Here is a 25,626-nt window from a genome sequence, read left to right as displayed (position 1 = left end):
ACCAATCGATTTAACTGTCACACTATAAATAAAAACTGTGACTTTCACGCGATAGTTTCTTTCAAGTCACGCGATATATACTTGCGGTATTTAATTCGACGGCTTTTATGGTATTTTGCTTTCGCAAGCCAGGTGGTAACACTCCACGCAACCTCTGCCAAAAGAAAACTACGCGAAAAATATGCCATAAATCGTGAGAATTGAGCGTGTTTAATAAGCTTAACCGGGGACGTAAAGTGCTCAGCAGTAGCGGGTCGAGCACCGCCCCACTAGCCATCGATTCGCGAAGTGCCAGGCATAAGAGAAGAGCGGCCAAAAGATGGCGGATCCACTGAGTCTGCTGCGGCAGTACAACATAAACAAAAAGGAGATCGTGGAGCGGGACAGCCAAATCATCTTCGGCGAATTCTCCTGGCCGAAGAGTGTTAAAACCAACTATCTCAAATATGGGTGAGTAGCTCCTCTTCCTCCCAATCCTCCAGCTGTGATAACCTCTTTACCGTAATACGCAAACCCTTAGCTCCGGAAAAAAGGGCGCTCCACGTGAGTACTACACGCTGGAGTGCCTGCTGTACCTGCTCAAGAATGTGATGCTCCAGCACTCTGTGTATGTCCGGCAGTGCGCTGCAGAGGATATACCCGCCGTGAATCGTCCGGATCGAAAGGAGCTGCTGGCTTACCTCAATGGCGAGACACCGACCTGTGCCAGCATCGACAAGAGCGCCCCTCTCGAGATCCCGACCCAGGTGAAGCGAGCCGCCGAGGGCGAAATCTCAAGCGGTGAGGTGGCCGCCAAGAAGGCACGGTTCGAGGAGACGCAGGTGCAGAAGGTGCGCGAGCAACTGGCGGCACGATGGGATGTAAACCAAAAGGAGACGGCCGTCAATATGGACAACATCAAGTCGCTGTCAGAGACGATGTCCGTGGAGAAAATTGCGGCCATCAAGGCGAAGCGTCTGGCCAACAAGCGGACAACCATCAAGCGAACGGACAACGATGAGACAATGGGCACCGATATGCGGGCCATTCTCGACTACGACGTGGACTCCACAAAGGATATTATAAGCCGAGAGCGTCAGTGGCGCACGCGCACCTCCATCCTACAGAGCACCGGTAAGATCTTTGCCAAGAACATCTTCGCCATGCTGCAGGGCATAAAAGCTCGCGAGGAAGGACGCAACCGACCGCAGGCGCCCAATCCCATCAAGATGCCGGAACCGGCAAGGATTGCCAAGCCACAACCACAGCTGTCGCAGTACAATCGTTACGATCAGGAGCGCTTCAATCGTCAGAAGGAGGAGACCGAGGGCTTCAAGATCGACACGCTGGGTACGTACCACGGTATGTCTCTGAAGTCTGTGACGGATGGCTCGCTGGCGCAGCGCAAGTCGCAGGCCAGTTTGCCAGGGGCACCTGGACCGGGAATGCCACCGGGAGCAGCAGCCGCCGTACCCGGACGGCCCAAGGAGCTGATCCCGACGGCGCAGGCCAGACAACTGCCCGCGAATGGACCCACGAAGCGACCTTCGCGTACGCCCATCATCATTATACCGTCTGCCAACACAAGCCTCATCACCATGCTCAATGTGAAGGATATCCTTCAGGAGCTGCGCTTCCTGTCCACCGCCGAGAAAAAGCTGCAGGGCTGCCAACGCGACAGCGAGGTGCTGTTACAGGTGCGTAACAAGAAACAAAGGTTGCAATTTGTTTAGTTGGAATTGCGTTTATAAAAGACTTGCTTACAATAGGTTAAGTCGGAATTAGACTATAGTAATTAAATAAGCTTTCCAATTAATTAATTGGATTATTTCCTATACCCTTGCGGGTATACATTATAAGATTTTAGAAGCATGCAAAGTGAAGGAGTCATTTCCGACCCTATAAATCATATATATTCTTGATCACCATCCAAATTAAAATTAGTTAGTTATGAGTTTTTAAAACTTAAATTTAATATCGATTTGTTAAATTATTTTTTTCAATTCCCTCCACGCAGCGTAAACGTAACAATCAGACTGTTTCTTACCGGGTGATAGACAATCCCATCAAGTTGTCGCAACAGGACTGGCAACGTGTTGTGGCCGTGTTCGTTATGGGGCCACAGTGGCAGTTTAAGGGCTGGCCCTGGGATGGCAATCCCGTTGAGATATTCTCAAAAAGTGAGTTCAATTTATACATAATTGTTTTTGCAAGTTACTAATTCATTTTCCTTTGCAGTTTGCGCCTTTCACTTGTGCTTCAGCGAACTGAAATTGGACTCCAATGTAGAGCGCTGGTCGGTGACGCTACTGCGTCTCTCCCAAAATAAACGACATCTGGATCGAGCCGTGCTCAGCAAGTTTTGGGAAACGCTAGACAAGTAAGTGATTAACTACTCTACACTATGTTTTAATGGGACTTGTATCAAATTTCATTATATTTTGAGGTCGATTTATTTACTTAGAAATCAATGATTAGTGTGATTTTGTATTGGATAGGAATTGTTTATTACAAACTTACTAGTAAAATATTACTATTAAAAGACTCTAGATAGTAAATATATATTACATGATGTTATTTAAATTTAATTTAATCTCCCCCTTTTCAAATCATTTCAGATACATGGCCAAGTACAAGCCCGACTTACGATTCTAATCCCTTCTAAAACTTTGCCTGAAGATTATTTGCAATAAAGCATGCACAGTCCCCCATAAAACATATTTTTATCGATCCGTAACTTTGTAATAAATGACGCACTCAATTACATTGTAATCCTAACTTGTGAAAGTGAGATATGGCCAATAATCTGTGTCTTATGGTCTTTCTAAGTTGGTAAATCCTTGATTAAACTCGTTCATTAGGGAACTATCTCTCTTTTTGGCCCGCCACCCACTGATGCAAATAGGCCCGACCGGTGGCAGTTAGAGAATAAGCTTAAAAGTTTGTTGTTCGACAATTGTACAATGTAAACTATAGAAAACAAAAGGAATAGAAATCAAGTAATTTGTATTTTTAGTGATAATAAAAAGTTACAAGACAATTAAGCTTTTGCGATTATCGATGACTTTGTTAACAGTTCCCACAAGCCCATAAAAAAAACGCAAACGAGGCAAGATTCCATTATCTGTGTTTATATACCAAAAAATGCAAGATTATGTGCGCGCCACAATCGTCAAGTTAGCGGTTGGTCAGTAACTCTACTCTCTACTTTAGGTTAGCGGATTAAATACAAAAAATACTATTTCTCGCCCGGCGAGAGGCTGGATCTTCCTCATCGGTGGCACTATGGGAACTAATCTCAGCAGGAGTTGCGGTCGCTGAACTGTTTCTTGCTAGCTTTAAGAGTATTGTGTAGAAGCATGGCCACCGTCATGGGCCCAACACCGCCGGGAACCGGAGTAATATGACCGGCAACTTGGCGCACTTCTGCAAGCATAAAGGCGAAAGGTTTATATGTTGTGTTGTTATGCTAGGTTATTTTTTCTCACCATCAAAATCCACATCTCCGACAAGCTTAAATGTTCCGGTCTTCTCGTCCTTGATGCGATTGATCCCCACATCGATGACACAGGCACCAGGCTTGATCATGTCCTTGGTGATAAGTCCGACCTTGCCAACGGCCACTACAATGATGTCCGCGTTGCGACAGTAGCGGGCCAACTCCTTGGGCGGCGTATGACGGTGGCAGATGGTCACCGTGGCATCCAACGCTTTGGTGTTATATCTCCCGTCAGAGCTCAATAGGATGGCCATCGGTAGACTGACGTTCTTGGAGCGGCCCACTACGACGGCATTGCGTCCCAAAGTCTCGATGTTAAAATGCTCCAGCAGACGTTTTACGCCCAGCGGCGTGGCTGGGACTAGAGAGTCCATGTCGAGAGCCAAGCGTCCCATATTCTGCTCATTGAATCCATCCACATCCTTGTCCACATGCACGGCATTGCAAATGGTGCGCTCATTGATGTGATCCGGCACTGGCAGTTGCACGAGGATTCCCGATACCTGCGGATCCTTGTTCAGCTTAGCAATCACATCGAGCAGTTCCTCCTGCGTGGTGGAGGCGGGCAGTTTCTTGGTTTCACAGGAAATTCCCACCTCTCGGCAGGCGACCATCTTGTTGGCCACATACTTCTTGCTGGCCTCATCTTCGCCCACAATCACCGCAGTTAGATGCGGTACTGGACAACCGGTGGTCAGGAGCTCCTTAAGCTCCTGGGTTAGCTGTTTGCGGATATCCTGGGCAATGCTCTTGCCATCGATGAGTTGCGCCATGTTGCTGGAAGGGGGAAAATGCAGATTGTAATTTAATTAAATTTATTGAAAACTATGAATGTATACAAAATACCTTGACTAGTGACTAGTTTACTAAGATTTTTAAAATAATATTAGGCATATTAAGTATATTTTGTAGAGCAAAAAGAATCATAAGCAAGGTCATAAATGCCAAAGAATGCCGCCAAAGAGATAAGGCCCCTGGGTACATCCCCGTCCTGCCAATCTGCACACTGCGGTTGCGCTGCAGTAATTCCCCGGATCACATCACCTCCTCCAACGCACACACCCATGTATGTATGAGAATATCGGGTGATTCACACTGCCTTGTTTATTGCAAAATTGTTGCGAGTGATTCCCCCTTCTCAGAATATACTTTTTAATCGCCGCGTTATGCCTATGCGTACATACATGTGTATGTACATATAATCTATACTATCGACGGAGAAAAACTTTTTTCTGTGTAATTATAGTTTGGGGGAATCACCACAGAATAACTCAAGTCTTAGGAACTGCACTTTCATTAAAGTGCAGCCGAAATTATTATTTATTTAGCTTTAGTTTTCAATATTTATTTATGAGCTTGTGTGTGAAAAATTTATAAAGCACCTGTTGTATTTTCATTTCACTTTAATGTAAAAACGTGTTGTAAAAATAAGTTAGTAACAGATACTTTCTTCAGCGTATACAAAGTGTAATTTTTCCTTCAATTTCATAGTTTTAATTATTTTTTTTTAACCTGAAACCCTTTAATTATTGGTTAAAATTGTAATTCCGAGAAGACTAAAAATACCATCAGGGTCAAAATCGAAATACTTCCAAGTAAAACCCTTATCAAAAATTCGCTTTTCTTCATGTACTGATAAGTAGTTATAAACTTAAAGGTATTTTATTGATCAACATTTTCAATACATAATAAAGCACTCTCTCGCTGAGGAGTGCGGTGTAAAAAAGGCTTCCAATGGTTCGGATTGGAGGGAAATCTCTATGGGCTATATTACGAATTCCGAACCAGCAGGGCATAGGCCTTGGAATCGATTGTCTGCAGCTTGCGGGTAAATTCTCCAAACTCCACGCTGGCGCCATTGTCCAGGATGTGATCGAGAAAGGCTTCGGCATTTAGCCACATAAAGGCCATTATCTTAAGTTCCCGTGCCAGAAGCTTCCATTTGGGCAGATGTGGTTCCGGTCCATGTTCCAAGGGTTCGTTAAGAAGAGAGCTCAGCTGGTCATAAATGGATTTGTTTTGGAGGAGCAGCTGCAGCTTATTCGCCTGCGACGATTCCATTTTGCTGTCGGCCAGTGTCGGATCCCTTCGATTATGGCTGCTCAGGTCCAGCTCCATAGAGTCCTCGTCCTCCGTTTTGATCTCCATATCTTCCGATTTAATCTCCAGCTGTCCGGCCTCACTGCTCTCGTCCGAGGACGAGTCGATCTCCTCCTTTACCTTGCGCGGAATCCAGGTCATGGCCATATCAGCCTTCTCTGGGTACACCTTCTCTAGCAGTTGGACGACTCGCTCGTTGGCCTTGTGCTTGGCCAACTCCAAAGGCGTATAGCCGGCGGCATTTCGCGCCTGCAGAATATCCGTGAGGTTCTGATTCTGGGCGTCCAAGATGAGCACGAGCAACTCAATACTCTGCTCCAGCACAGCCATGTGCAGGGCATTGTTGCCGTCCGTTGTGTTGGCCACACTGATGGAGCTCGTGTCGTGGCTAATCAGCTTCTTGGCCACATCGTACTTGTTCTGCCGAATAGCCATGTGCAGAGGCGTCAGCCCGTCGTCGTTCTTCAGTGAGAGGTCCAACGACACGGGTGGCATTCCATTCAGGAAACTTTCCACGCAATTGATGCGCTCCTCCTTAACGGCTAAATGCAGCGGGGTGTTCCCGGCGTGATTCTGTTGGTTGGGACTGCAGCCCAGGCCCATCAAGGGCCGGATGTAATGCGCACGATCCTGCTGACAGGCCACGTGCAAAGCACTGTCTCCGTCCGCGTTCAAGGCATTGTTGGCTAGTTCCTTCAACTGGAAGTAGTTTAACACCTGTATCGTCTTAATCGCCAACTTCAGGTTGTCCTTCTTGTGGCTTATCACTTCGTGTAGCAGCGTGTCATTGTTGTCGTTCTTGAGGGCATGATCCGTGAACAGATCCTCCACTTGTCGCTTCGAATCCTCCATCGGCGTGCGACGATCCTGATCGAAGATCTTAAAAATCTCACTCAGATAATCCCTGGTTAGATTCCTGCCCACTGCCTCCGAACGTCCATGACCATCCGCCTGCAGCTCGCCCATGTCCATGGACACATGGCATATCTTCAACAGTTCGTCAGAGTTGGTGTCAATAAGCTTACGGAAGGACTCAGTATTGACCAAATCGCATTTTTCCAAGCTTATCAGGTGCAGGTCACGTCCGAACTCCTGGCTAATGGTCTGATCGTGAAGAGAAAAGTTATTTGGCTGGCCACCCACAGGCGCTGCTGCCAGAGCCAAAGTCTTGGGCAGGTCCAGGGAATTGTTGGTGCTGGAATTGCCAGAGCTGCTGGTCGTGGCCGTGGAGCAGGTGCGACGTCGTTTCCGGGACACAATCGCATCGCGTGGCTTGTAGCGGAAGGGCAGCGGCGGATAGGAGCGCTCGTCGTCGGAGGGCCGTATCAGCTCTATTGACACGTTCACCTCTCGATCCACGTCCTTGTCTTTGTACGGTGGCGTCTGGCACACAATTGCATATTGATGATGCACATCGGACTCGCGGAACTTTGCAAAAGCCTCCCACACGGTCTCGCCATCCTCATCCTCCTCGAAGAAACGCACTTTTACGTTCTTCTTGCTAACCTTCTCCACCAACAGGATCAGCTCGTCGTTGCCCATGACGCCGCCAGTGGGCTTGCTAAGCCTGACGATGCGCAGCTCACCAGTTTGTGCGGACTTGCGGTTGTTGATCGGATTGCTGAATACTGGAGGAGCCAGTTGCACCCATGAGCCATTGTCTTCGACCTTGAAGGCCTCAAAACATAGGCGGACCTAATAAAAAAGCAAGGAGTGCGGGTGAGTTAATTGGACTTTGAGAAAGGGGGCTACCAATACTGGGTCAGTTCACTCAGCCGACACCCACCTGGTTCAAATTCATATCCTTGGTCTCGCGCTCCGTCTCCTGATGCAGCTCCTGCAGCTGCCTGGTGGACAGCTCCCTGCGGTTCATCTGGAAGACGAGGCGATCCTGCTTCTTCTTAAACAGCTCGTCGAATATATACTTCTTGGCAGTGTGTATGATGCCCATGTTGATGAATTGCGCCACATAGCCCCGATCCTTGGACACGTGCAGATCGTGCGGATCGCACACATCCCTTTCGTCCTTGCGCACGACCAACTGATGCGAGTGAGGACTGTCCAAGTTTGTTTGGAACAAGCTGCATCTAATGACAGCTGGGCCGTCGTAGTTGCAGAGTGTGACTTCGGGGAAGGTTTTCGGTGTCCTCTTCGAGTTGGCGCCATTAAGGGAGCCATGTGTGCCGTGCATCTCACTCTTGTAACGAAATCGGAACTTCTCCACCGGTTGCTCCACAATTCGCAGCTGCGGCACGTGTTTGGAGTCGCTGCTGCCGGCTGGAAGTCCATTCTGTTGATAGCCGAATTGTTGCTGTGCTGTGGGTGCTCCTCCAGGTGACACATAGTAGGGATGATCGTACATGTTGCCGAAACTCGTTGCCGTACCAATGCCAGCAGGATTTATCAAAGAGTTTGCATCCAACAGGAGGCCACTGCCGCCATTTAACAGCTGATGGTATGGTGAATTCTGCGGCTGCTGAGGTGAATTTGCTGCTGGCAAGTTGAGATTTGCGAAATCGGATTGTAGCGCCATAGTTGCTGGGGAGTGAGCGGGTGACAAAGATTGGGTCGTGGATGTGGGCGAGTTGCCGCTGCTGTAGCCACTGGTGCTGCTGGCATCGTTCAAGAACAGCACATTCTTGCCCTTGTCCAGGTCGTAGTATTGATTCATCTTCCCTTTTATTTGTTCCCTTAAATTGCGTCGTAGAAACTCAACCGCCGCGTCCGGAGAGCGCAGCGCTAATGATCGAAACGAGCGGAGTGATCTCGACGAGTGAACGTTTTGGGTACTTCCCCGGTGTCTCGACGGCACTGGGAAATTATCTGGCGGCCACGTCGCGATGACTCACGGGTTTTTCAGCCGTGTGATTTTTTTATTTCTTCGCCTATATACTATTTAGACTTGTTGTTCGTGGAACACTGGATTCGGGTTCGCTTTCGCGATTCGCGAGTGTTGTTTACACAGCAAAATCACATACAATGTACATACATAGTGTTCGGTTCTGAGGCAAATACATATACGTATTTATATACTATATATGTGGGTTCGGGAACGCAGCGTTTCGCGGAACTTGAATGCTTCACTGCTGGAACGAAAATGAGCAAGTTCGAACCAGCCCTGCTCCCATATCAACTCAAAACGCTCGCCATAATCGTTGAGCTGATAACAGGTTTAAGCTGTTCGCGCATTTGGAGCTTTCGTAGCTCGAGGTGTAGCTTTCCACGGCTAGTACGACGCACTTAATAAATTTAAATATTTGAATTCAACACACAAGTCCAGTGAGCGACCATGCGCAAGCTGGAGGAAAAAGAGCTGCCACCCGTGTCAACTTATGATTACGTGGCAACTCCGTCGTCAGCTGTTACGAGAATATGGGTGATGCTAGCGTGAGCGATTTTAAGCTCGCCTTACGCACATTCATAATATATTTAGCTCCCTCACTGAACCCCTAAAATGATTTAATTTAAATTTTGAATGGAACTGTATTCAAAATTATTTTAAATTGAATTCTTGTTCGTTTTAAGCCATTTCAATTATTAATATAACCGTAAGGTTGGAACGGATGTATGTAATAATAAATAAAATAAAGTTTTTTTATTCATAATATTTTTTTTCATGGCGATCCTGCGCCTTCTAACAATTTCAAAAGATTTAATTATAAATTTAATTCGAAAACATTGCCATGCGATGTTTTTGTTCAAACAACTAAACGCGTCACGAGGGTATCACTGTTGTTTCTTTTTACTTCGAGATTTTCGTTTACTTCCACTTTTTGTATTACATTCACAAATTTAATGTACGCACCACTCCTTAGCGACGTATCTTCGTGAAATCGAAAACACTAGAGATTCCAGAGAGCGCCGCCACATATTTAAAAAAAACTTTGTGCACTACGAAAATTTTTGCATCAGAAAAAATAACTTTGTGTTGCGAGAGAAATTGACACAAACGGAGCAAGACACTACTACTCTTGTAAGTTATTAAAATTTCCCTGCCTCTGGGCACACGGACATACACCCTTACCACTTGTTGCTAAGTAGTTTATATTGCATATAATCACGGTTTATTTCCCTTTTTATATGCCTGAATCAGCAAAAATGGGGAAAAATAAATTCAGAACTTGACCCCCTAAGTGTTGTTCTCTTCCTCTTGTTGCCATGTGTATGTTTCCCTTTCGATGTGTGCGAGCGTAAGCGTTTTTTTAATGTTATCAGCTGCCAATCATTTTTGTTTATTTTGATAATAAATTAGTAGGAAAAACATAAACAAATCGGAGGTCCCGACTTTTCAGGCTGCAGTCTGGTAAAAATAGCCGACAATTAAATAAAATTTGTATTCAGCTTAGGCTTAGATTTTTTTCTAATTAATCATTTAGAAGCATGATTTGTAGAAAGTCAATTTAGAAGGCAAATAACTATTTGTAGTGGAAAATTTGTAAGTTCTTAGTTTTTCTTCACTTGTTTAGTACCTTTTTGTTTGAGTTTTTTTGGAACTTTTCTTTTATGGAAAATGTAAACTGCACTGATTGCTGGATACAAGTGGACTGTTTGAGTATATGTATATATAGGACCGATCTCGAAAATGAACTGTGGCGCACGTGTTGGCGAGCCCACGGATATGTCGTTTTTCGTTCTTTTTGGATATAAAGCTCTTGCTCAAGCGCGAGCGAGAGGGTGTGACTTAAAAGTTGTAGCTATTTCGTGTGGAAAGCTCTGGTACAGGTACTTTTAAAAGTAGCGCCACAAGCAACTTATAATAGATCATTACTGGGTTTGCTGGTGCGAGACTCCTAAATTCCACAGTTTAAATAAGCTTTGGTTATGTTTGCGAAGCTCTGTAATAAAAGTATTTTACAAATAATTTTGTTGTTGATCAATAAAATCAAACACGCTTTTCTTCAAGTTATTTTCCAGCAGATTGTTTTTCTACGATGCGACGGATGACGAAATCGGAAAGCCTGATTACTGATTTCCGATTGCTGCACAGCACTCGGAGATAGAGATTAAAAGATGGCATGAGATTTCCCGACAGTGACGTTAATTTGCTCCCCAGGGGGCCATGTCTCCCACTGATAAGGCCTTTGATGCTGACCCGGGATAACCTCACCTCGCTCATTACCTCATGCTTAGGCTATAGTAGCGATGCACTACGATCGCCTGGTAACTGGTGGTCTCTGTTTTTAGCTTGAGGAAAAACAATGCAGGCGTCATTAACAATGTTATTCACAGGCGAAGATTGCGCGATGCTGTTTTGGGTTGAAAAACATGTTATTTTCGAAAAGAGCTGCCCAGATAAGCCAAGAAAAGTGCGAGTGGCTGCGTTGATTCAACCCACATCGCTGTTCGATATTTGTGAAATGGAATTTTACTTGAGAATACAATAAAATTGTTTTCAATGACTGTCGTTTTACTTTAGTTCCTTTATATTAAGGAGTTAAACGTTTGATGACAAGTTTTTTCTAGCTCTTAATATTTTAAATCACCCAATATTCACATAATTAAATCATTAAAATTTATAACTTAAGAACGGTTCTTTAATATGTTTAAATATCATTTAAAGAACCTAAAACTGTATTATTTGTATTTGTATTTACTACCTCTATATATGGATGTTCTCCAAGTTCATGGCTTAAACTATTACCTATTTAAATGTTACAAACATATTGATAAAATAAAGGAGATGAGAAATAAACTCACCTTGTGAATCGCATTTTTATGGAAATATATTTTTTCTGTCACTTAAATTGTTGAAAAGCTGTAGTATATTATTACTTTTTTCACTACTGTACGGCACTGTACGTTTATAATTTATAATTTTTGAATTTAAGGTTTTAAAGCACTTAGCACGGTCACTTGATGCGTTTTAATATTTAAAAGCGGCGGGCTGCTGCGCTTTTTATGCATTCTATTTTGGTGTTTTTTAGTGAGTTTCGAAGTTAGCACATTTTAAAAAGGTTTCCAGCACTGTTTAGTGCAACTTAAATACTGAAAAATACTAAAAACAAAAAGCATTGGCCGGCCACACCAAAGAAAACAAATATAAGGCCCTGATGTTCACTGGAACAAAGGCTGTCACTTTAGCTTTTTTTTTTTTTTTTTTTTATTAAAATAAAAAGTTTGTCTACAAAAAACAACTGGTTTCTGCTGTTAATGCGACTATTTTCACGTAATTTCTTCAATTTCTTTCGTCACAGTGGTCACAGTATCTAGCTAAATATATAGCTATTTTGCTACCTACATTCGTCAAGCGGATTTATCTTTGTTTGTACCATGCTTAAAAAGGAATTACAACCTTTTTTTTAGTTTTATTTAATATTTTTATGGTGTAAAATTATATTTCTAGCCAGTTACTTTTCACATCTTGAAAAAAGTCTAAATCTAGTCGTAAAATAGCCAGAGTCTCACTCGCACCTTTATCTTTAGCTGAATTAAGACTAAACTGGTTACACTGCATAAGTATGAGGTTGAACGGTGCAAGGAAAAAATATATTCCCAAAAACAAGGACGCTGCGGATTTCGCCGGATTTTTACAGCACGGCTATGGGAATCCGACTCTTGCGGAGAACGAGTGCGGGAAGTGGCAGCACAAAAGAAAGTCGGAGCAACAGGCAACAGCCGTTCTGTAAGGCCATAGATTCCTTGAATCCCTTCAATCCTAGTAACTAATCCCGTCACCGTATAGCCCTCCTAAAATGCTGATTACAGAGGAACGCATCACCCAGCATTTCAGTGGCCTACAGATCTCTGGAGATCCGAAGAGTGCGACGGCTTCGGTGGTGGGAAGCACCAATAACAACAGCGTAGCCGCCGTTACCGGTGGACTTGCCACGGATGATATTCCGTCCACGAGCACAGGAAAAACACATCACCCGAACCCCGCCTACCAAATGGCGGCCATGGAATTGGAGCAGAAGCTGCGCAACGCGAATCGCATTGTGATCTGTGACGGCCTCAAGCCGGGAACAGGGCCCGGAGCCACCGGACCGCCAGTCATCCCACCGGAATGGCTGATTAAGACCGTACCACGTCCCTGCACCGCCTTGGTGCCCTGGCAGCCATCGCCCCTGCAGTTGCCGCTGCCAGAGATGGCCAAGATTCCGACGGTGCCACAGAATCAACAGCTGCCAGCGGCGGTATCGATGGTCAATCCCAACCAGCAGGAGCTCGACGACTACGACGACGATCTAGAGTTCTTTGAGAACAACAACACGTGCAGCGTGAACCTAAACAAGTCTGATGAGCACATGGACGAAGACCTGTAGCAGCAATAGTCATAAGCAACGTAAGTTAGCGCGTAAACCATGTAGATTTTTATGTCCGTATATTATATCCGAAAGAGCAAGTTGATAGCATACAATGGAATACTCAATGCTCTTTACCTTATTTTGTATTAATATTGAAAATAGATAGATGTATGTCATCCAATCCGCACCTTGTTTCGTGAAGTGTGTTCTGTCAACTGAATTTAAAGGATTTAAAGAAATTATGCGATGATCCCATTATCTTCCTTTTAATTGCTTAATTTTGTATATCAGCGGATACTCTGGATTAATTTTTTTAATTTGCAGCAACCATTTTGTTGGTGTCACAATTGAGTACCTTCATCAAAAGTTGACTGGTTTGATGAAGTTTTATATTTATTTACTTTTAACGAATAACTCTGCGCAAACAGTGTGACCAGATGTCAACACGGCACCAGTTATTTTTAACATCTAGGAAAAGGCTAGATCTAGCCAAAAAACAGCCAAGCCATGATACAAAAATTGTAGGTAGTCTCGTCCACACATTGTTTTCAACTCCAAAACATCAAAAATGTAATTATTAAAACAGAAAGCCCTATATTTATCTGTATAATATATAATCGAATATGCTAGATAATTATTAAAATAAGCTATTTTAAAGGCTTTGAGCTAGTTTAAATTTCATAAAATTTTTCATTGTCAAATAGGCTAGTTACAGCCTGAAGTATGCTAAACCGGCAACACTGATAAAGAGCCAACAGAACCCCACCAACTACTTTGAACAGCGCAGATACAGATATAAACACACTTCGAACGCGTGCAGTTTCGGTTCGGTCTGTTAGATACCTCGCTCCGAATTTGGTGTTTGTTTCGCTGCGTGACGTGACTCTTGGCCCTCGATTTCGACCAGGTAGTACTATCCGAAAGATTCCCGGGTGCAGCTGTCTTTGTATGTTTGGGATACAAATTAAGTTGATTTGTTGCTCTCCTGTTCTCAAATTTTTACCGTTGTCCGCGCAAGTACCCCAAAAATGTACAAATAAAACGACAAAAACCAATCAGCAAGTGGCAATAAGCTAGTTGGAAATTTATAAGCTTTTCCATTTTCAAATAAGCCAGATATAGCCTAAGTAAGCTAAACTGACAACAGTGACCCTACAACTCTTAAAAATAACAACGCTGCGGGATTCGCCGGATTTTTCCAACTCGCGTACGGAGAAAAATCGCATCGTTTAAAAGTGATTTTTGGTTGGCGAACGGAAGCCACGAAATTAAATGTTAATTTCGTAATTCTAATGAGTGTGAGTGTGTGTTCGGCCAGTGTGCATACGCATTAATTATAATTAAAATTTACTACATGGCGCAACGCGAAAAAAATTGTCATTCAGAGAACAAAAGCGAGGCGGAGCAGAATTTCCACCACGAGTGAAAATCTGACAAAAACTAGATACTCGAGCAAAATCGTCAAAGTGCAAATTTAGAATGCTTTTTACAAGTTCATGGGAAAGTGGCGAAATATACGTGGAGCGTTCATCCTCGGCGTTTTTCTTCTTTCCCCCTTTTTTTTTTTTTGTCATTTTGTTGGATGTTGAGTGGCAAAACATCACGTTGAGAGACAGAGAGCAGCTGAGTAGTACTCACCTCGCCCTGCTCTCTTTCTCGCTCTCGCTCATTCTGCTCGCCTCGTGTTCTGTGCAAAGACTTTTATCGATACTTCCCTATATTAAAAGTATCGCAAAAAACATCTGAATGCATGCAATAAGTAAAAGCAGGCAGTATAGTTTCAAATATCGCCGACGCACGACAGCTCATTTTCCGAATTATTTAAATTTTAAAATTTATTGTTGGTGGAAAGAAACATCGATGACTTAGAAAATTCGAAAAACATCGATGCATCGATGTTTTCATCGATGTTTTACTTACCTCCGCAGTCGCGTCGTGGGAGTGTGTTTGTGCGTGTGTTTGTGCCTGGCCGTTCAATTTGTGTGAAGTAATAAGCGTAATTAGTTGTTTCTGTTTCTGCTTGTGCCGCGAATGCAATGAATTCTGCATGGAAACCGACCTAAACGCGTGATTTTGTGATTTGCAGCTTGGAGCCTGGCCGATAGAGCGATTCCGTCGAGTGGAACCGAACAGAGAAAAAGAGAATCGCACACAAACATTCAGAGGCAGCGATGTCCACCGCCGTTGAAACGGGGTCGTCGCCTGCCAAGAGCAACAACAACAACAATAATAGCGGCAGCAACAGCAGCGGCAATGGCAATCCCAGTCCAAATGCAAAAGGCGTGCAACGGCGTCAACTGGTGAGTACTAACCCCTTACTCCTCGCTCAGTCAATTATCCATTTCCCCTCCCTCGCTTGTACACTATCAATAACCGATAAAGCCCCCTCTGCAGCTACAGTGAAGCTTGCCTTCGGCTTACTTTTCAAAGTGTGTAACTAAATCTCAAGAAATTAAGTGATTATGCCTAAATTGATTGCCTATTCCATGGGAAATAATACAATTCGATTGTAACAAGAGATTGTGATTACAAAAATTAAACGTACATGTACACGGGGACTATTTTCGATTTCCATTGCGTGCACATTTTGCCTTAGTTGTTATAAGGGTAGTTTTTACAGCTCGACTTCGATCTTAGGGTTTAAAGTTTTAATTTCTTACTAAATTGTTGTACTTGAAGAGGTCTATATTACTTGCATTTAAATAGTGATGAGTATTACATATTCCGTAACCGATAAACCGGCGTCTATAGGGAGTTCACCTGTCGCCATGATTGATAAGTTGGCCGAGCCTATTTGTTGATGAATCTTTAGGTAAGAGAGCGGCAAGATAATAGTAAACGCTTGTGGAAGCAAACGTAAACTCATCGTTAATCGGTGGAAATAATAAATGCATGCCCCACCGTCGCCTCCGCTCTGTCCCCCTGGCTCTTCCGCCTCCTACTTTGCGCCAGTTGAGCATTGAAGCTCAACTGGGGGCCGCATGACCGAAAGCAATGAGCTTTATTTGCCATATTCGCTTGGCTGTTTGTTATTCTCTTCTTCTCGCCGCCGTTGTTATTGCCATTGTTGTTGTCGGCTGCCTCGCATTTCGTTTTCAATTTGCCATTGGTGTGTGTGCGCGGGTTATGTGTGTGTGCGTGTGCTGCTGTGGTGTGTTGCTGCTTCGGTTTCTATTCCGTATCGTCGTAGATAACAGGGCATTGTGTTGCCGTTGTTGTTGCCCAACATATATTTACATACGAAGAGAGGAAGAGCGAGAAAATGAGAGTATGCTGACGTTGCCACTGCTACACGAGGTGGGCGTAGGCGGAGGGGGGTTTGTCGGCTGGTCGGTCGCTGCTGCCTCACTGATTTCTCATATCTTTGGCCAACTCGCAAAGTTCACGTTCACATTTTTGTTGGCTGCGCATTTGATTAGCACCGAAAATTGGATCAGCAGCTGTTGGCGCTCGTTGCTTTCCGTTCCGTTTGCGCTGCGTTCGCTTAATGATAATTGGAAGACGGTAATGACGACGAATTCCCGCCTGGCACTTGTCGCCGGAATCCTGTTTTCCTTCCTCTTGTTATGAGAATCTAATACCCTGTAAGTGCAGGGTATATTTATGTAAAAATAATCTATCATCATCATTAGCATTCAAACTTGCTGACCTTGCTTCCTTTTCTTTTAATGCCCCTCAGTGTATTATAATTTAATTCAGAATCTTGCCACTTAGTGGAGGAGTCATGTCCGATAAATCACAGAGGAGAGTATTTATTAGTCAGTCTTAAAAACAAACATATCTTTCAGTTTATCTATGCATATTTGAGAAGGGGAAAGAAGAGCGCTAAAGAGCGAGGGCCCATTAAAAATGTATGGAATAGTGGAATAGCGAGTGGAATGGAGACTCTTATTACGATGACTAACCCAACACGGCTCAAAGATTACTGGTGAAGCCGGTGGGAGAAGCAAGGCAGTAGCACCGAGCACATGGTAGATAAGGGTCTTTGCAATTAGCACCTTAAATAGAATACATTAGGTGGCCCAGGTGGCCAATTGACGTTGAATTGGGTTAGAGGGGGGGTGGTGGGGCGAAGGTGACGCCACCACCGCAAACTAACAACAATATGAAACCACTTGACTGGATTTGGATTTTTGGTTTCTTCTGTTTTACACGCAATTTTTTACAGGCAAACCTCTATAAGACGAAATCATTAAGTTTAAGCCAGTAAAGAGTTTATTGGTGGGATTTAAGAACTAAATTAATTGAAGTTTCCTAAAGCTAAAGTAGCCCTTTAGTTATTTTTAAATTAAAGTAAAATTCCAAAAAGCGGAGGACAACTGTATGCGGTTTAGGCTTGTTGATTCCTCTCTCTCTCTGCTTCATCGTCATCTACTTCTACCTGCGATTGTTAATCGACGAGACACCAAAACAAGCTTTCCAGCCAACTACAACAACAGGCAGCGTGGCCACAATGAAAAGTCGGTAAAAAAAATCGGTTTAGAACATGCCAAACAAGTTTCAACATTTCTGTGGGGCAAGCCGCTTAAAAAGGATATGGCAGCACGCACACTCGCACAGATGCAGATGCAGATACAGATACAGATACGGATACGGATACGGATATGGGGGATACAGGCAAGCCAACCAACACAAGCACAAACGAGGGCAGGCCGCGCATCCATGTTTATAGATTTTTCGTTGCATTGCCGTCGGCCACCTCTCCACCCTCCCCAATTTGCGCCACCACTGGCAGGCAGCGTCCAAAATAAACTCAAAGCAGGAGACATAATAATGCACCGTATTTGTTGTCTGCTAGCCCCCCACCTCCTTGGCGCAACAGTCTCTCTCAATCTGGCAATCTCTCAGTTTGCCATCTCAAGCTCTCAGATTCGCTTCTCTGCCGGCGCAATGCACTACCACCAATGCATAAGGCACAAAAATAAAAAAAATAGCGAAAACAAAACGGTCCTTCATATGCAAAGTGCATGCGCACTAAAGGGAGATGGCGATATAAGCAGAAAGAGAAAGAGGGGAGCCGCCTGTGGTGGACAGCTTGATTCCCGTTGCCCCTTGCGAACCGGTGTTGTCAACTTTTAGTTAAAATAAGCCTCAACATTTTTTGTTGATGTTTTAGAAGTATTTCTAGTGATTTTTTTTAAATATTTTCATGAAATACCAAAAAGCTTCAACAGAAAATTAATTCAAATATTTTAATTTGATTGCAGCTATTTGCAATTAAATCACCTTAATCTTGGTTGATTTGGTTTTTAGAATATTTGGAAATTCTATTAATTATTATTATTATTAATATTTGGACTGGGTTATCTATTTGACAATTCTGGAGTTAGATTTTGAAGTAGGAAAAAGACTTAAGCATTTCGGACGTAAACACTTGTTGGCTAAGATAGTTTATTAATTGCAATAATCCTGTAAACAGTAAATTTGTATAGATATAAAAGTCAAGCTGATATAGTCAAGCTAGTTCTATAAAAACTCTCCATCCAAATCAAAGAAACTCTCCTGAAACTTTGAAATTTTAGACCTTTCAAGGAAATGGCTGAAACGACATTATTGTTGCCAAGTTATAAAAGCCGCGGAAACTGCTGGAAACCATGAAATTCAAATCAGATGAGGAAACAAAAAGATTTTCGGTCCCAACTTATCATCAACGGTTCTTAGAGTCAGGGAAATTTTTAAATATCAAAGCCAATACAAATATCGAGTCTAAATGCCTAAGTATTATGCATTGCCCGAATATTGTTTTGGGAAATATATCAAATATACACAATACTTTGACGTAATTTTTTATTTAGCATTCAAAGCGAACGCACAAGCGGCGCGAATAAAATTAGTAAAGTAAAATAAGTGATCTTAGTAGCATGTTGCCTAAATAGATTTCTGTTTGCTCGCTCTCTCGCTAAGTGGCTCTCTTTAGTTTGTTTGACTCCTAATCTTTAAACTCTCTCTGTCTCTCTCCCTGTTTTAAGCGATAATGAGCTTCTAGTGGCACCAGATTTTACCGATTTCAGCCTACCAGGTGTTTAATCAATCAATCGGGATTGATAGTAAATTATTAAGCTCAGTGTCTTTGGTTAGAATGGGAGCTGAGTTCTAAACAGCTAACACATCTTTTTAATATTACACATGGCGTAAATATGGATAATGGTTAAATTATATATATCGAAAAATCTATATTTTGTATATATAACTTAAGAAAGGTTTTGAATTTTTTTTATTTTTTTTGTAAATACTATATTATTTACTACAGAAAGAAAATCACTGCATTCTATTTTAAAAAAGTGTTCCATCTCTAACACAAGCAAATGAAAACGAAATGACAAAGCCGAGAGAGCGTTCCATAAGCGATGAGAGAAAGTGAAGACTAGAGCGGGAGAGTCACTTAATGACTGTGGTGAAGAGAGAAGCATGTGAATCACAGCGCTGCTGGCAGAGGCACAGGCAGCGCCCTCTATGGTAGCGGTGTATTTTTAGGCATTCATCAGTTTGCTCACTGCTGCTCTTTCCGCTCTTCGTATCCGACTCAGTGCTGTCAGTTTAGCTATCTTTCCTCTCTGAAATCCATGAGCTCAATAATAATAATAATAATATAAAATATAATTTTAAAATATCTAAATATATTTTCAACAACCCCAGTCAAACTACTTGCTGCATAAGTTACCCAAATGGTCAATTTGTGACACTCTTGCATGCGTATAAAAACTGGAATGTATCAATGGAATGTAACAATGTATCTGTAAACGTGTAGAATGCTTATCTGACGTAAGATGTAAAATTTAAAATAACAGCAAGTGTTTCAAAACATTTATACTAACATTGATAATATAAAAAAATGGATAAAATCAAACAAATTTCACCATATTAAAATATAATTTAAAAAAATAAATAAATTAATATTTCTATATTTTTCAACAACCCTTTACTTCTTATCTCTTTTTGCAGCGAGAGCGGAAGCAACGCAAGCTTTACCTAGATGAATGGTCGCTGGGTGATGATGACGGTGAGGGAACGCGGGGCTTTAGCGTCGCCGAGAAGCTGGAGTCCTCGAAATTCGCACAGGCTGGAATGGTGCGGGAGATGCGGGGCAGCGATCTCACCGTGGCGTAAGTATCTGGCAGTTTATTTGGTATAACTACAGCTTCCTAATTGTCGAAGTTTCCTGATTCAGATTCCTGCAGCAGCACGGCTTCAACATACCTCTGCTGTTCCGGGACAAGGCCGGACTGGGCTTGCGGATGCCTGATCCGAACGAGTTCACAGTGAACGATGTGCGGCTGTGTGTAGGCTCCCGGCGACTACTGGATGTGATGGACGTCAATACGCAGAAAAACCTGCAGATGACGATGAAGGAGTGGCAGCAGTACTACGACAGTCCGCAGAAGGATCGGCTGCTCAATGTGATCTCGTTGGAGTTCTCGCACACACGGCTGGATAGGTTCGTCCAGAGCCCAGAGATCGTGCGCCAGATCGACTGGGTGGACGTGGTATGGCCAAAGCAGCTGAAGGACGCCCAGCGGGAGGGCACCAACCTGCTGGGCGGCATGATGTACCCCAAGGTGCAGAAGTATTGCCTGATGTCGGTGCAGAACTGCTACACGGACTTCCACATCGACTTTGGCGGCACTTCGGTGTGGTATCATATTCTGCGTGGCAGCAAGGTTTTTTGGCTGATACCGCCCACGGATCGCAACCTGCAACTGTACGAAAAGTGGGTTCTATCTGGCAAACAGGCGGATGTCTTTTTCGGCGACACCGTGGAGAAGTGTGCTCGTGTATATCTCACCGCCGGGAATACCTTCTTCATACCCACCGGATGGATTCATGCAGTCTATACCCCCACCCAGTCGCTCGTCTTTGGCGGGAATTTCCTGCACTCGTTTGGGATTGTTAAGCAACTGAAAACGGCCAGTGTGGAGGATAGTACGAAGGTGCCACAAAAGTTCCGCTACCCCTTCTTCACAGAGATGCTCTGGTACGTCCTCGCTCGCTACGTTCATACGCTTCTGGGACACTCACACCTTACCGGGGAGCCTTCGATTAACGAGGAGGAAATGGCAGCTCGTCCGCACACCCACCTTACGCATCACGAGCTCTTTGGGCTTAAGGAAATCGTAATGTATCTGTACGACTTGCCGCCGCAAAAGAAAAATGTGCCCAGCTTGGTCCTGGATCCCGTGGCACTGATCAAGGATGTTCGATCGCTGGTGGAGCGGCACTGCAAGGATCAGCAAGATCTCGCCATCACAGGCATCTCCGTGCTAAAAGCCCCTTCCGGCTCGCATCCGCCCTTTCTGCTGTATGACCGCACTCGTGTCAAGCAAGAGATCAAGCAGGAGATCGCGCGCAAGAATGCCGAGGTGATACGCGAGCAGCAGCAGCTGGAGGCTGGCAGGGCCAGGGAGGCCGAGTCTGATGCATCGCAGTCGACGGGAGCAGGATCGGTCATCGGCATGGGTGCTGGCATTGAGTACAGCAATGGAGTGATGAAGAAAGAGCAGCAGCTGGAAAACGGCACTGCGTCAGCAGCTGTCGCAGGCAATGGGTCACAGCCAGGTGGGTTTTAAGATATAGTCCCATTTGGGTGCAAAACTTAACATTATTTTATCTTACAGAGGCCACCTTTGTCCTGCCTACGGATACGCTTAAGTATCGCCCGCCCAAAAAGATGCATCTGGCCAATGCTGTGGCCGCTGCAGCCAGTAGCAGTAGCAATAATATTGGTGGCAGCAGTGGTGGATCCGGTGGGAATGTTCCAGGATTAGGCGGCGGCTCTGCTATTGTGGGAAGCAGCCATAGTCCCACAAACGGAGGAGGAGTGGCACCTGCAGCAGGTACAGGCAGCGGAGCCATCAGTGTGATTGCCACCTGCTCCAGCTTCAGTGATGGTGGAGGGACAGCCAGCCTGGATAACTGCCCATCCCCAGGAGAGGGTGGGGCCAAGCTATCACCCAATCTAACCGGCACCGGCCAACCCCGCAGGCGTCGGACGCGCTGTAAGAACTGCGCCGCCTGCCAGCGCTCCGATTGCGGCACCTGTCCCTTTTGCATGGACATGGTCAAGTTCGGTGGCCCGGGGCGGGCCAAGCAGACGTGTATGATGCGCCAGTGTCTGTCGCCAATGCTGCCGGTCACGGCACAGTGCGTTTACTGCCATCTGGATGGTTGGCGACAAACGCCTGTGTCGCCGCAGACCAAACAGCTGGCCACCATCGATGGACCATCGGCACTGATGGAGTGCTCCGTTTGCTACGAGATCGCGCATCCAGATTGTGCCTTGTCTCAGCTAGACGGCACTGAGGACGCGGCGGATGCCAAGGGTATTGTGAACGAGGACCTGCCCAATAGCTGGGAGTGCCCCAGTTGCTGTCGTTCCGGAAAGAATTACGACTATAAGGTAGCCACCAACATCGGATTTCCAAAACAACAATAACTAATCTTTTTTTGTCCCCGACAGCCTCGTCATTTCCGCGCCCGTCAAAAGTCTTCTGAGGTCCGCCGTGTCTCTATTTCTCATGGTCCCGGTGGAGCAGGCGGTGAAGGCGGTCACCAGGAGGGAACGCCTTTGCTACCGCCTCCGGTGGGCCAGTACAATGACTTTGTCTTTACCAGTGAGTCAGAAATGGAGTCAGCGGGGACAGCAGCCGGCGGTCATATGACGCACTGGAAGCACGGATTGAAGCGCCACCATCAGCTGGAGGTGAAAACGGAGCGCAATAACAGCTGTGACACTCCATCGCCGGGAATCTCACCGAATGCCGTAGGCGGCGGCGAGTCCACAGGAGGAAAGCGGCGCAAGAGCGACGATGGCACAAGCGTGAGCAGTAGTATGCACGAGAGCAACGATGCCCCATGCAACTCCTCGGTAGATGGAGGAGGCGCTGGTGGAGCTGCCAATGCTAATGCAACCAACAATCAGTGGAGTGGCAGCAGCGGAGGCGGCGGTGGTTCGCGGAAGAAAAACTCGATACGCTCACAGCTAGCCCAGCAGATGTTGAACTCGTCGACTCGCGTGCTTAAAAAGCCACAGTACGTCGTGCGACCAGCAGGAGGAGGGTCCGGCTCTGCTTCAGCCAGTGGCAACGGCGGAGGATCTGGCGGTGCATCCGGTACTAATGGAATGAGCAATGGAGGCAACCAAGGCGGAGCCAACTCCAGTGGCAATGGAGAGCGCGCCACTAATAACGGAGGATTCAGCGGCTCGAACAACGGCCTAGGAAATCAGCATCACAGCTCTGGCCAGAATCTGGCACTGGATCCTACCGTGTTGAAGATCATCTTCCGCTACCTGCCACAGGAAACGCTCGTCACATGCTGCTCGGTGTGCAAGGTGTGGTCCAACGCCGCCGTCGATCCCGATTTGTGGAAAAATATGAACTGTTCGGAGCACAAGATGTCTGCGTCACTCCTGACCGCTATTGTTCGTCGCCAGCCAGAGCACTTGATCTTGGACTGGACGCAGATTGCCAAGCGACAACTGGCCTGGCTGGTAGCTCGCTTGCCTGCGCTTAAGAATCTCTCGTTGCAGAACTGCCCCATCCAGGCGGTGTTGGCGTTGCACACCTGCCTCTGTCCGCCGCTACAGACGTTGGATCTGAGTTTCGTGAGGGGATTGAATGACGCCGCCGTAAGAGACATTCTCTCGCCACCCAAAGATTCGCGACCGGGACTGAGCGACTCGAAGACCCGGCTAAGGGATCTCAAGGTGCTAAAGCTAGCGGGAACCGATATATCCGATGTTGCTGTGCGCTACATCACCCAGAGCTTGCCACACTTGCGACATTTGGATCTGTCCTCTTGCCAGCGGATCACGGACGCAGGCGTGGCACAAATTGGCACCTCAACCACGGCCATTGCGCGACTCACAGAACTCAATCTAAGCGCCTGCCGGCTGGTGTCGGAGAACGCCTTGGAGCATTTGGCCAAGTGCGAGGGTCTCATATGGCTGGACCTACGCCACGTGCCTCAAGTGAGCACCCAGTCGGTTATCCGTTTCGCAAGCAACTCCAAGCACGATCTTTGCGTCAGGGATATCAAGTTGGTGGAGCGCAGGCGCCGCACCTCAACGACAATGGCCAGGAGCTGGCACCACGACTGAGCAACTGGCAGACGAGGGCGGGTAGGCCCTTTTAAAGTTAATGTTACGCATTAGGACAGGATAATTCTTTTTAAGACCCAATCCTCGAATCTAAGACCCACGATTCCACGCCCGATTGCAAGCCAAAGAGCGTCGTCGAGCCCATTGCATTGCTAGAGGTTGTTCCTAAATGCTTAGCTCATGGTGCAACTATATAAGGTGATCTCATCGCGAGAACAGCTGTGGAGAGAATTATTGTCCTTAAAAAGCCTGATGCTAGCACCTTGTATAGTTCCACCATATATTAGCTGCTGGATTGGATGTCCGCTTCAGTATGTTTGTCCGCTTTTTTTTTATAAATTGCCGACCAATGACGAGTGGTGCTTGGCGGCACCGCTCATGGTATTGCATTGAACTGCATACTGGTTTCAAATTTTTGATCAATGGCCATTCTAAATATTTTTATTGTGATTGTGCGCTATAGTGTATTCCAATCAATCCTAATTGCATAAAATGTGATGCTTCATATTTTTGTAAGATTAAAATTTCCCTTTTACAAGAAAGGACATCTTCAAAAGTGCAAATAATATTGTTAGTGGTTTCAAATGCAATTTTTATTAGTATTTCTACAATTATACACTTCACATTATACATTCAGTTCTTTCTTACCAAATCCTCCACTCGTATCGAGGCAGTGCAAAGGGCTGAGCTTCGGTTTTTCCGAAGGTACACAGATGGTAGTAGTAGCACCGTTTTTTTCGAGGTAACGCCCATACCCTAAACTCTCGGATCTAGCGTAGTGATTAAGATTAGCATTCCCGCGACGATAGTAGCTACATTTAATCAGTGTCATATATGTAAGTAAGCTGGCAGAGTTGGAGGGAGAGCCGCACTAGGTGCACACAACCCAACCACATCCAGCTTAAGTAGATTCAGCTCGCAGCACAGCATCCAAGTATCACAGACAGAAGAGCAGTGCGTTTCGGAACGATAAGAGCCTTGGCAATCCTTTAAAAATTGACACAAATTTGGCCTTAATCTCGATGCAATTTAAATTAGCAACCTTGCAGCACTTTCGCCATACAGTTCCGACTCGCACTGCCGGAGCGCTAATACCGCACATACAGTCGTTAAGTCAGCCGAACCCATCCCATCCTACATCCTCCGCTCCAGTAGCTGTTAAAAAATAGTGATAACGTGGCTAAAATCTATATATATAATTGAGAGTGTGTAAGAATTATGCAAGTAAATGCATAAATATATATTAATGTTTTACATAATTACAACATTGCAAAATATAGTATAATGTTTCAAGAACAATTCTAGTATTTTGCGAAATTGTAATCCGGTTCATCGCCTCCTCCGCCGATGCGACCACCGCCATCCGTATCTGATGGAATCAATACATGGTATTGCTTACCAACAATGGCGGCGCATCCAAGTGGGCGTCCGACATGGTGGGGCACGTTCCAAAATGTTTTTTGTAGCAAAAATTTTATATTTACAAAATGTTGCTTCTTATTAGTGGTGGTTACTTCGTGATATCGATAACCATCGATAGAATTTACCTATTTTTCCATTAAAAATAGCTATTTTGTCTCAATAATGAGTCGATCTTTAGGATGAGTGGAAACAATGAGTGAAAATATTGGCATTGAGTGAAAATGAAAGTTTGCACTAGAGTAAATCCTCCATCTACTGCCTTCTGTTCGCCTGGTACTTTAAATCCA

General features: G+C 44.9%; 5 protein-coding genes and 1 long non-coding RNA gene across 10 annotated transcripts; 3 read left to right on the top strand and 3 right to left on the bottom strand.

Moving 5' to 3' along the window:
* Positions 1–100: 100 nt before the first annotated feature.
* On the top strand, positions 101–3,023 carry hyx (cell division cycle 73 hyrax). Its single transcript, XM_020956268.2, has 5 exons — positions 101–450; positions 521–1,676; positions 1,997–2,159; positions 2,218–2,359; positions 2,598–3,023. The coding sequence occupies exons 1-5, from the start codon at positions 320–322 to the stop codon at positions 2,632–2,634; spliced, it is 1,629 nt and encodes a 542-aa protein (XP_020811927.1). The 5' UTR covers positions 101–319; the 3' UTR covers positions 2,635–3,023.
* A 71-nt stretch (positions 3,024–3,094) lies between these two features.
* Nmdmc (NAD-dependent methylenetetrahydrofolate dehydrogenase) lies at positions 3,095–11,510 on the bottom strand. Of its 4 annotated transcripts, none has more exons than XM_020956271.2 (3): positions 11,276–11,510; positions 3,468–4,255; positions 3,095–3,405 (listed from the first exon to the last, which is right to left on the bottom strand). In XM_020956271.2, the coding sequence occupies exons 1-3, from the start codon at positions 11,287–11,289 to the stop codon at positions 3,278–3,280; spliced, it is 930 nt and encodes a 309-aa protein (XP_020811930.1). In that variant the 5' UTR covers positions 11,290–11,510; the 3' UTR covers positions 3,095–3,277. The 4 variants fall into 4 exon arrangements, with proteins under 4 accessions (XP_020811930.1, XP_020811931.1, XP_020811928.1 ...); XM_020956272.2 differs by lacking the exon at positions 11,276–11,510 and adding an exon at positions 10,048–10,386; XM_020956269.2 differs by lacking the exon at positions 11,276–11,510 and adding an exon at positions 9,384–9,551.
* On the bottom strand, positions 5,098–9,385 carry Rel (nuclear factor NF-kappa-B family member relish). Its single transcript, XM_020956267.2, has 2 exons — positions 7,365–9,385; positions 5,098–7,273 (listed from the first exon to the last, which is right to left on the bottom strand). The coding sequence occupies exons 1-2, from the start codon at positions 8,247–8,249 to the stop codon at positions 5,249–5,251; spliced, it is 2,910 nt and encodes a 969-aa protein (XP_020811926.2). The 5' UTR covers positions 8,250–9,385; the 3' UTR covers positions 5,098–5,248.
* On the top strand, positions 9,330–15,046 carry Mst85C. Of its 2 annotated transcripts, XM_086840486.1 has the most exons (4): positions 9,330–9,551; positions 12,002–12,200; positions 12,261–12,860; positions 14,909–15,046. In XM_086840486.1, exons 2-3 carry the CDS (start codon positions 12,037–12,039, stop codon positions 12,838–12,840), a joined length of 744 nt encoding a protein of 247 aa, XP_086696612.1. In that variant the 5' UTR covers positions 9,330–9,551; positions 12,002–12,036; the 3' UTR covers positions 12,841–12,860; positions 14,909–15,046. The 2 variants fall into 2 exon arrangements, with proteins under 2 accessions (XP_086696612.1, XP_020811932.2); XM_020956273.2 differs by lacking the exons at positions 9,330–9,551; positions 14,909–15,046 and adding an exon at positions 11,730–11,839 and having other exon boundaries at positions 12,261–13,003.
* On the top strand, positions 13,579–25,216 carry Kdm2 (Lysine demethylase 2). Its single transcript, XM_020955701.2, has 6 exons — positions 13,579–13,729; positions 14,909–15,122; positions 19,765–19,925; positions 19,991–21,375; positions 21,435–22,216; positions 22,277–25,216. Exons 2-6 carry the CDS (start codon positions 14,994–14,996, stop codon positions 23,915–23,917), a joined length of 4,098 nt encoding a protein of 1,365 aa, XP_020811360.2. The 5' UTR covers positions 13,579–13,729; positions 14,909–14,993; the 3' UTR covers positions 23,918–25,216.
* LOC147642566 (uncharacterized) lies at positions 24,489–25,463 on the bottom strand. The gene is made up of 2 exons (XR_015273367.1): positions 25,317–25,463; positions 24,489–25,072 (listed from the first exon to the last, which is right to left on the bottom strand). It is a non-coding gene; the product is annotated as an uncharacterized LOC147642566 (long non-coding RNA).
* Between the last annotated feature and the right edge of the window lie 163 nt (positions 25,464–25,626).

Source organism: Drosophila serrata, unplaced genomic scaffold (genome assembly GCF_035046125.1).
Source record: "Drosophila serrata isolate PLE 108 unplaced genomic scaffold, ASM3504612v1 contig_382, whole genome shotgun sequence".
NCBI lineage: Eukaryota > Metazoa > Arthropoda > Insecta > Diptera > Drosophilidae > Drosophila > Drosophila serrata.
This window is presented reverse-complemented; position numbering and strand designations above follow the sequence as displayed.

Excerpts from the sequence above, each read along its gene's own strand:
- hyx (XM_020956268.2), top strand. The coding sequence starts at position 320 with ATGGCGGATCCACTGAGTCTGCTGCGGCAGTACAACATAAACAAAAAG. Across the intron at positions 451-520 it reads ACCAACTATCTCAAATATGG|CTCCGGAAAAAAGGGCGCTC; the intron begins GTGAGTAGCTCC and ends GCAAACCCTTAG. Across the intron at positions 2,160-2,217 it reads CGTTGAGATATTCTCAAAAA|TTTGCGCCTTTCACTTGTGC; the intron begins GTGAGTTCAATT and ends TTTCCTTTGCAG.
- Rel (XM_020956267.2), bottom strand. The coding sequence starts at position 8,249 with ATGAATCAATACTACGACCTGGACAAGGGCAAGAATGTGCTGTTCTTG. Across the intron at positions 7,274-7,364 it reads AGGATATGAATTTGAACCAG|GTCCGCCTATGTTTTGAGGC; the intron begins GTGGGTGTCGGC and ends CTTTTTTATTAG.
- Nmdmc (XM_020956269.2), bottom strand. The coding sequence starts at position 9,448 with ATGTGGCGGCGCTCTCTGGAATCTCTAGTGTTTTCGATTTCACGAAGA. Across the intron at positions 4,256-9,383 it reads AGATACGTCGCTAAGGAGTG|CAACATGGCGCAACTCATCG; the intron begins GTGCGTACATTA and ends TCCCCCTTCCAG. Across the intron at positions 3,406-3,467 it reads CGGAGATGTGGATTTTGATG|AAGTGCGCCAAGTTGCCGGT; the intron begins GTGAGAAAAAAT and ends TTATGCTTGCAG.
- Mst85C (XM_086840486.1), top strand. The coding sequence starts at position 12,037 with ATGAGGTTGAACGGTGCAAGGAAAAAATATATTCCCAAAAACAAGGAC. Across the intron at positions 12,201-12,260 it reads CAACAGGCAACAGCCGTTCT|CCCTCCTAAAATGCTGATTA; the intron begins GTAAGGCCATAG and ends GTCACCGTATAG.
- Kdm2 (XM_020955701.2), top strand. The coding sequence starts at position 14,994 with ATGTCCACCGCCGTTGAAACGGGGTCGTCGCCTGCCAAGAGCAACAAC. Across the intron at positions 15,123-19,764 it reads GCGTGCAACGGCGTCAACTG|CGAGAGCGGAAGCAACGCAA; the intron begins GTGAGTACTAAC and ends CTCTTTTTGCAG. Across the intron at positions 19,926-19,990 it reads GGCAGCGATCTCACCGTGGC|ATTCCTGCAGCAGCACGGCT; the intron begins GTAAGTATCTGG and ends TTCCTGATTCAG.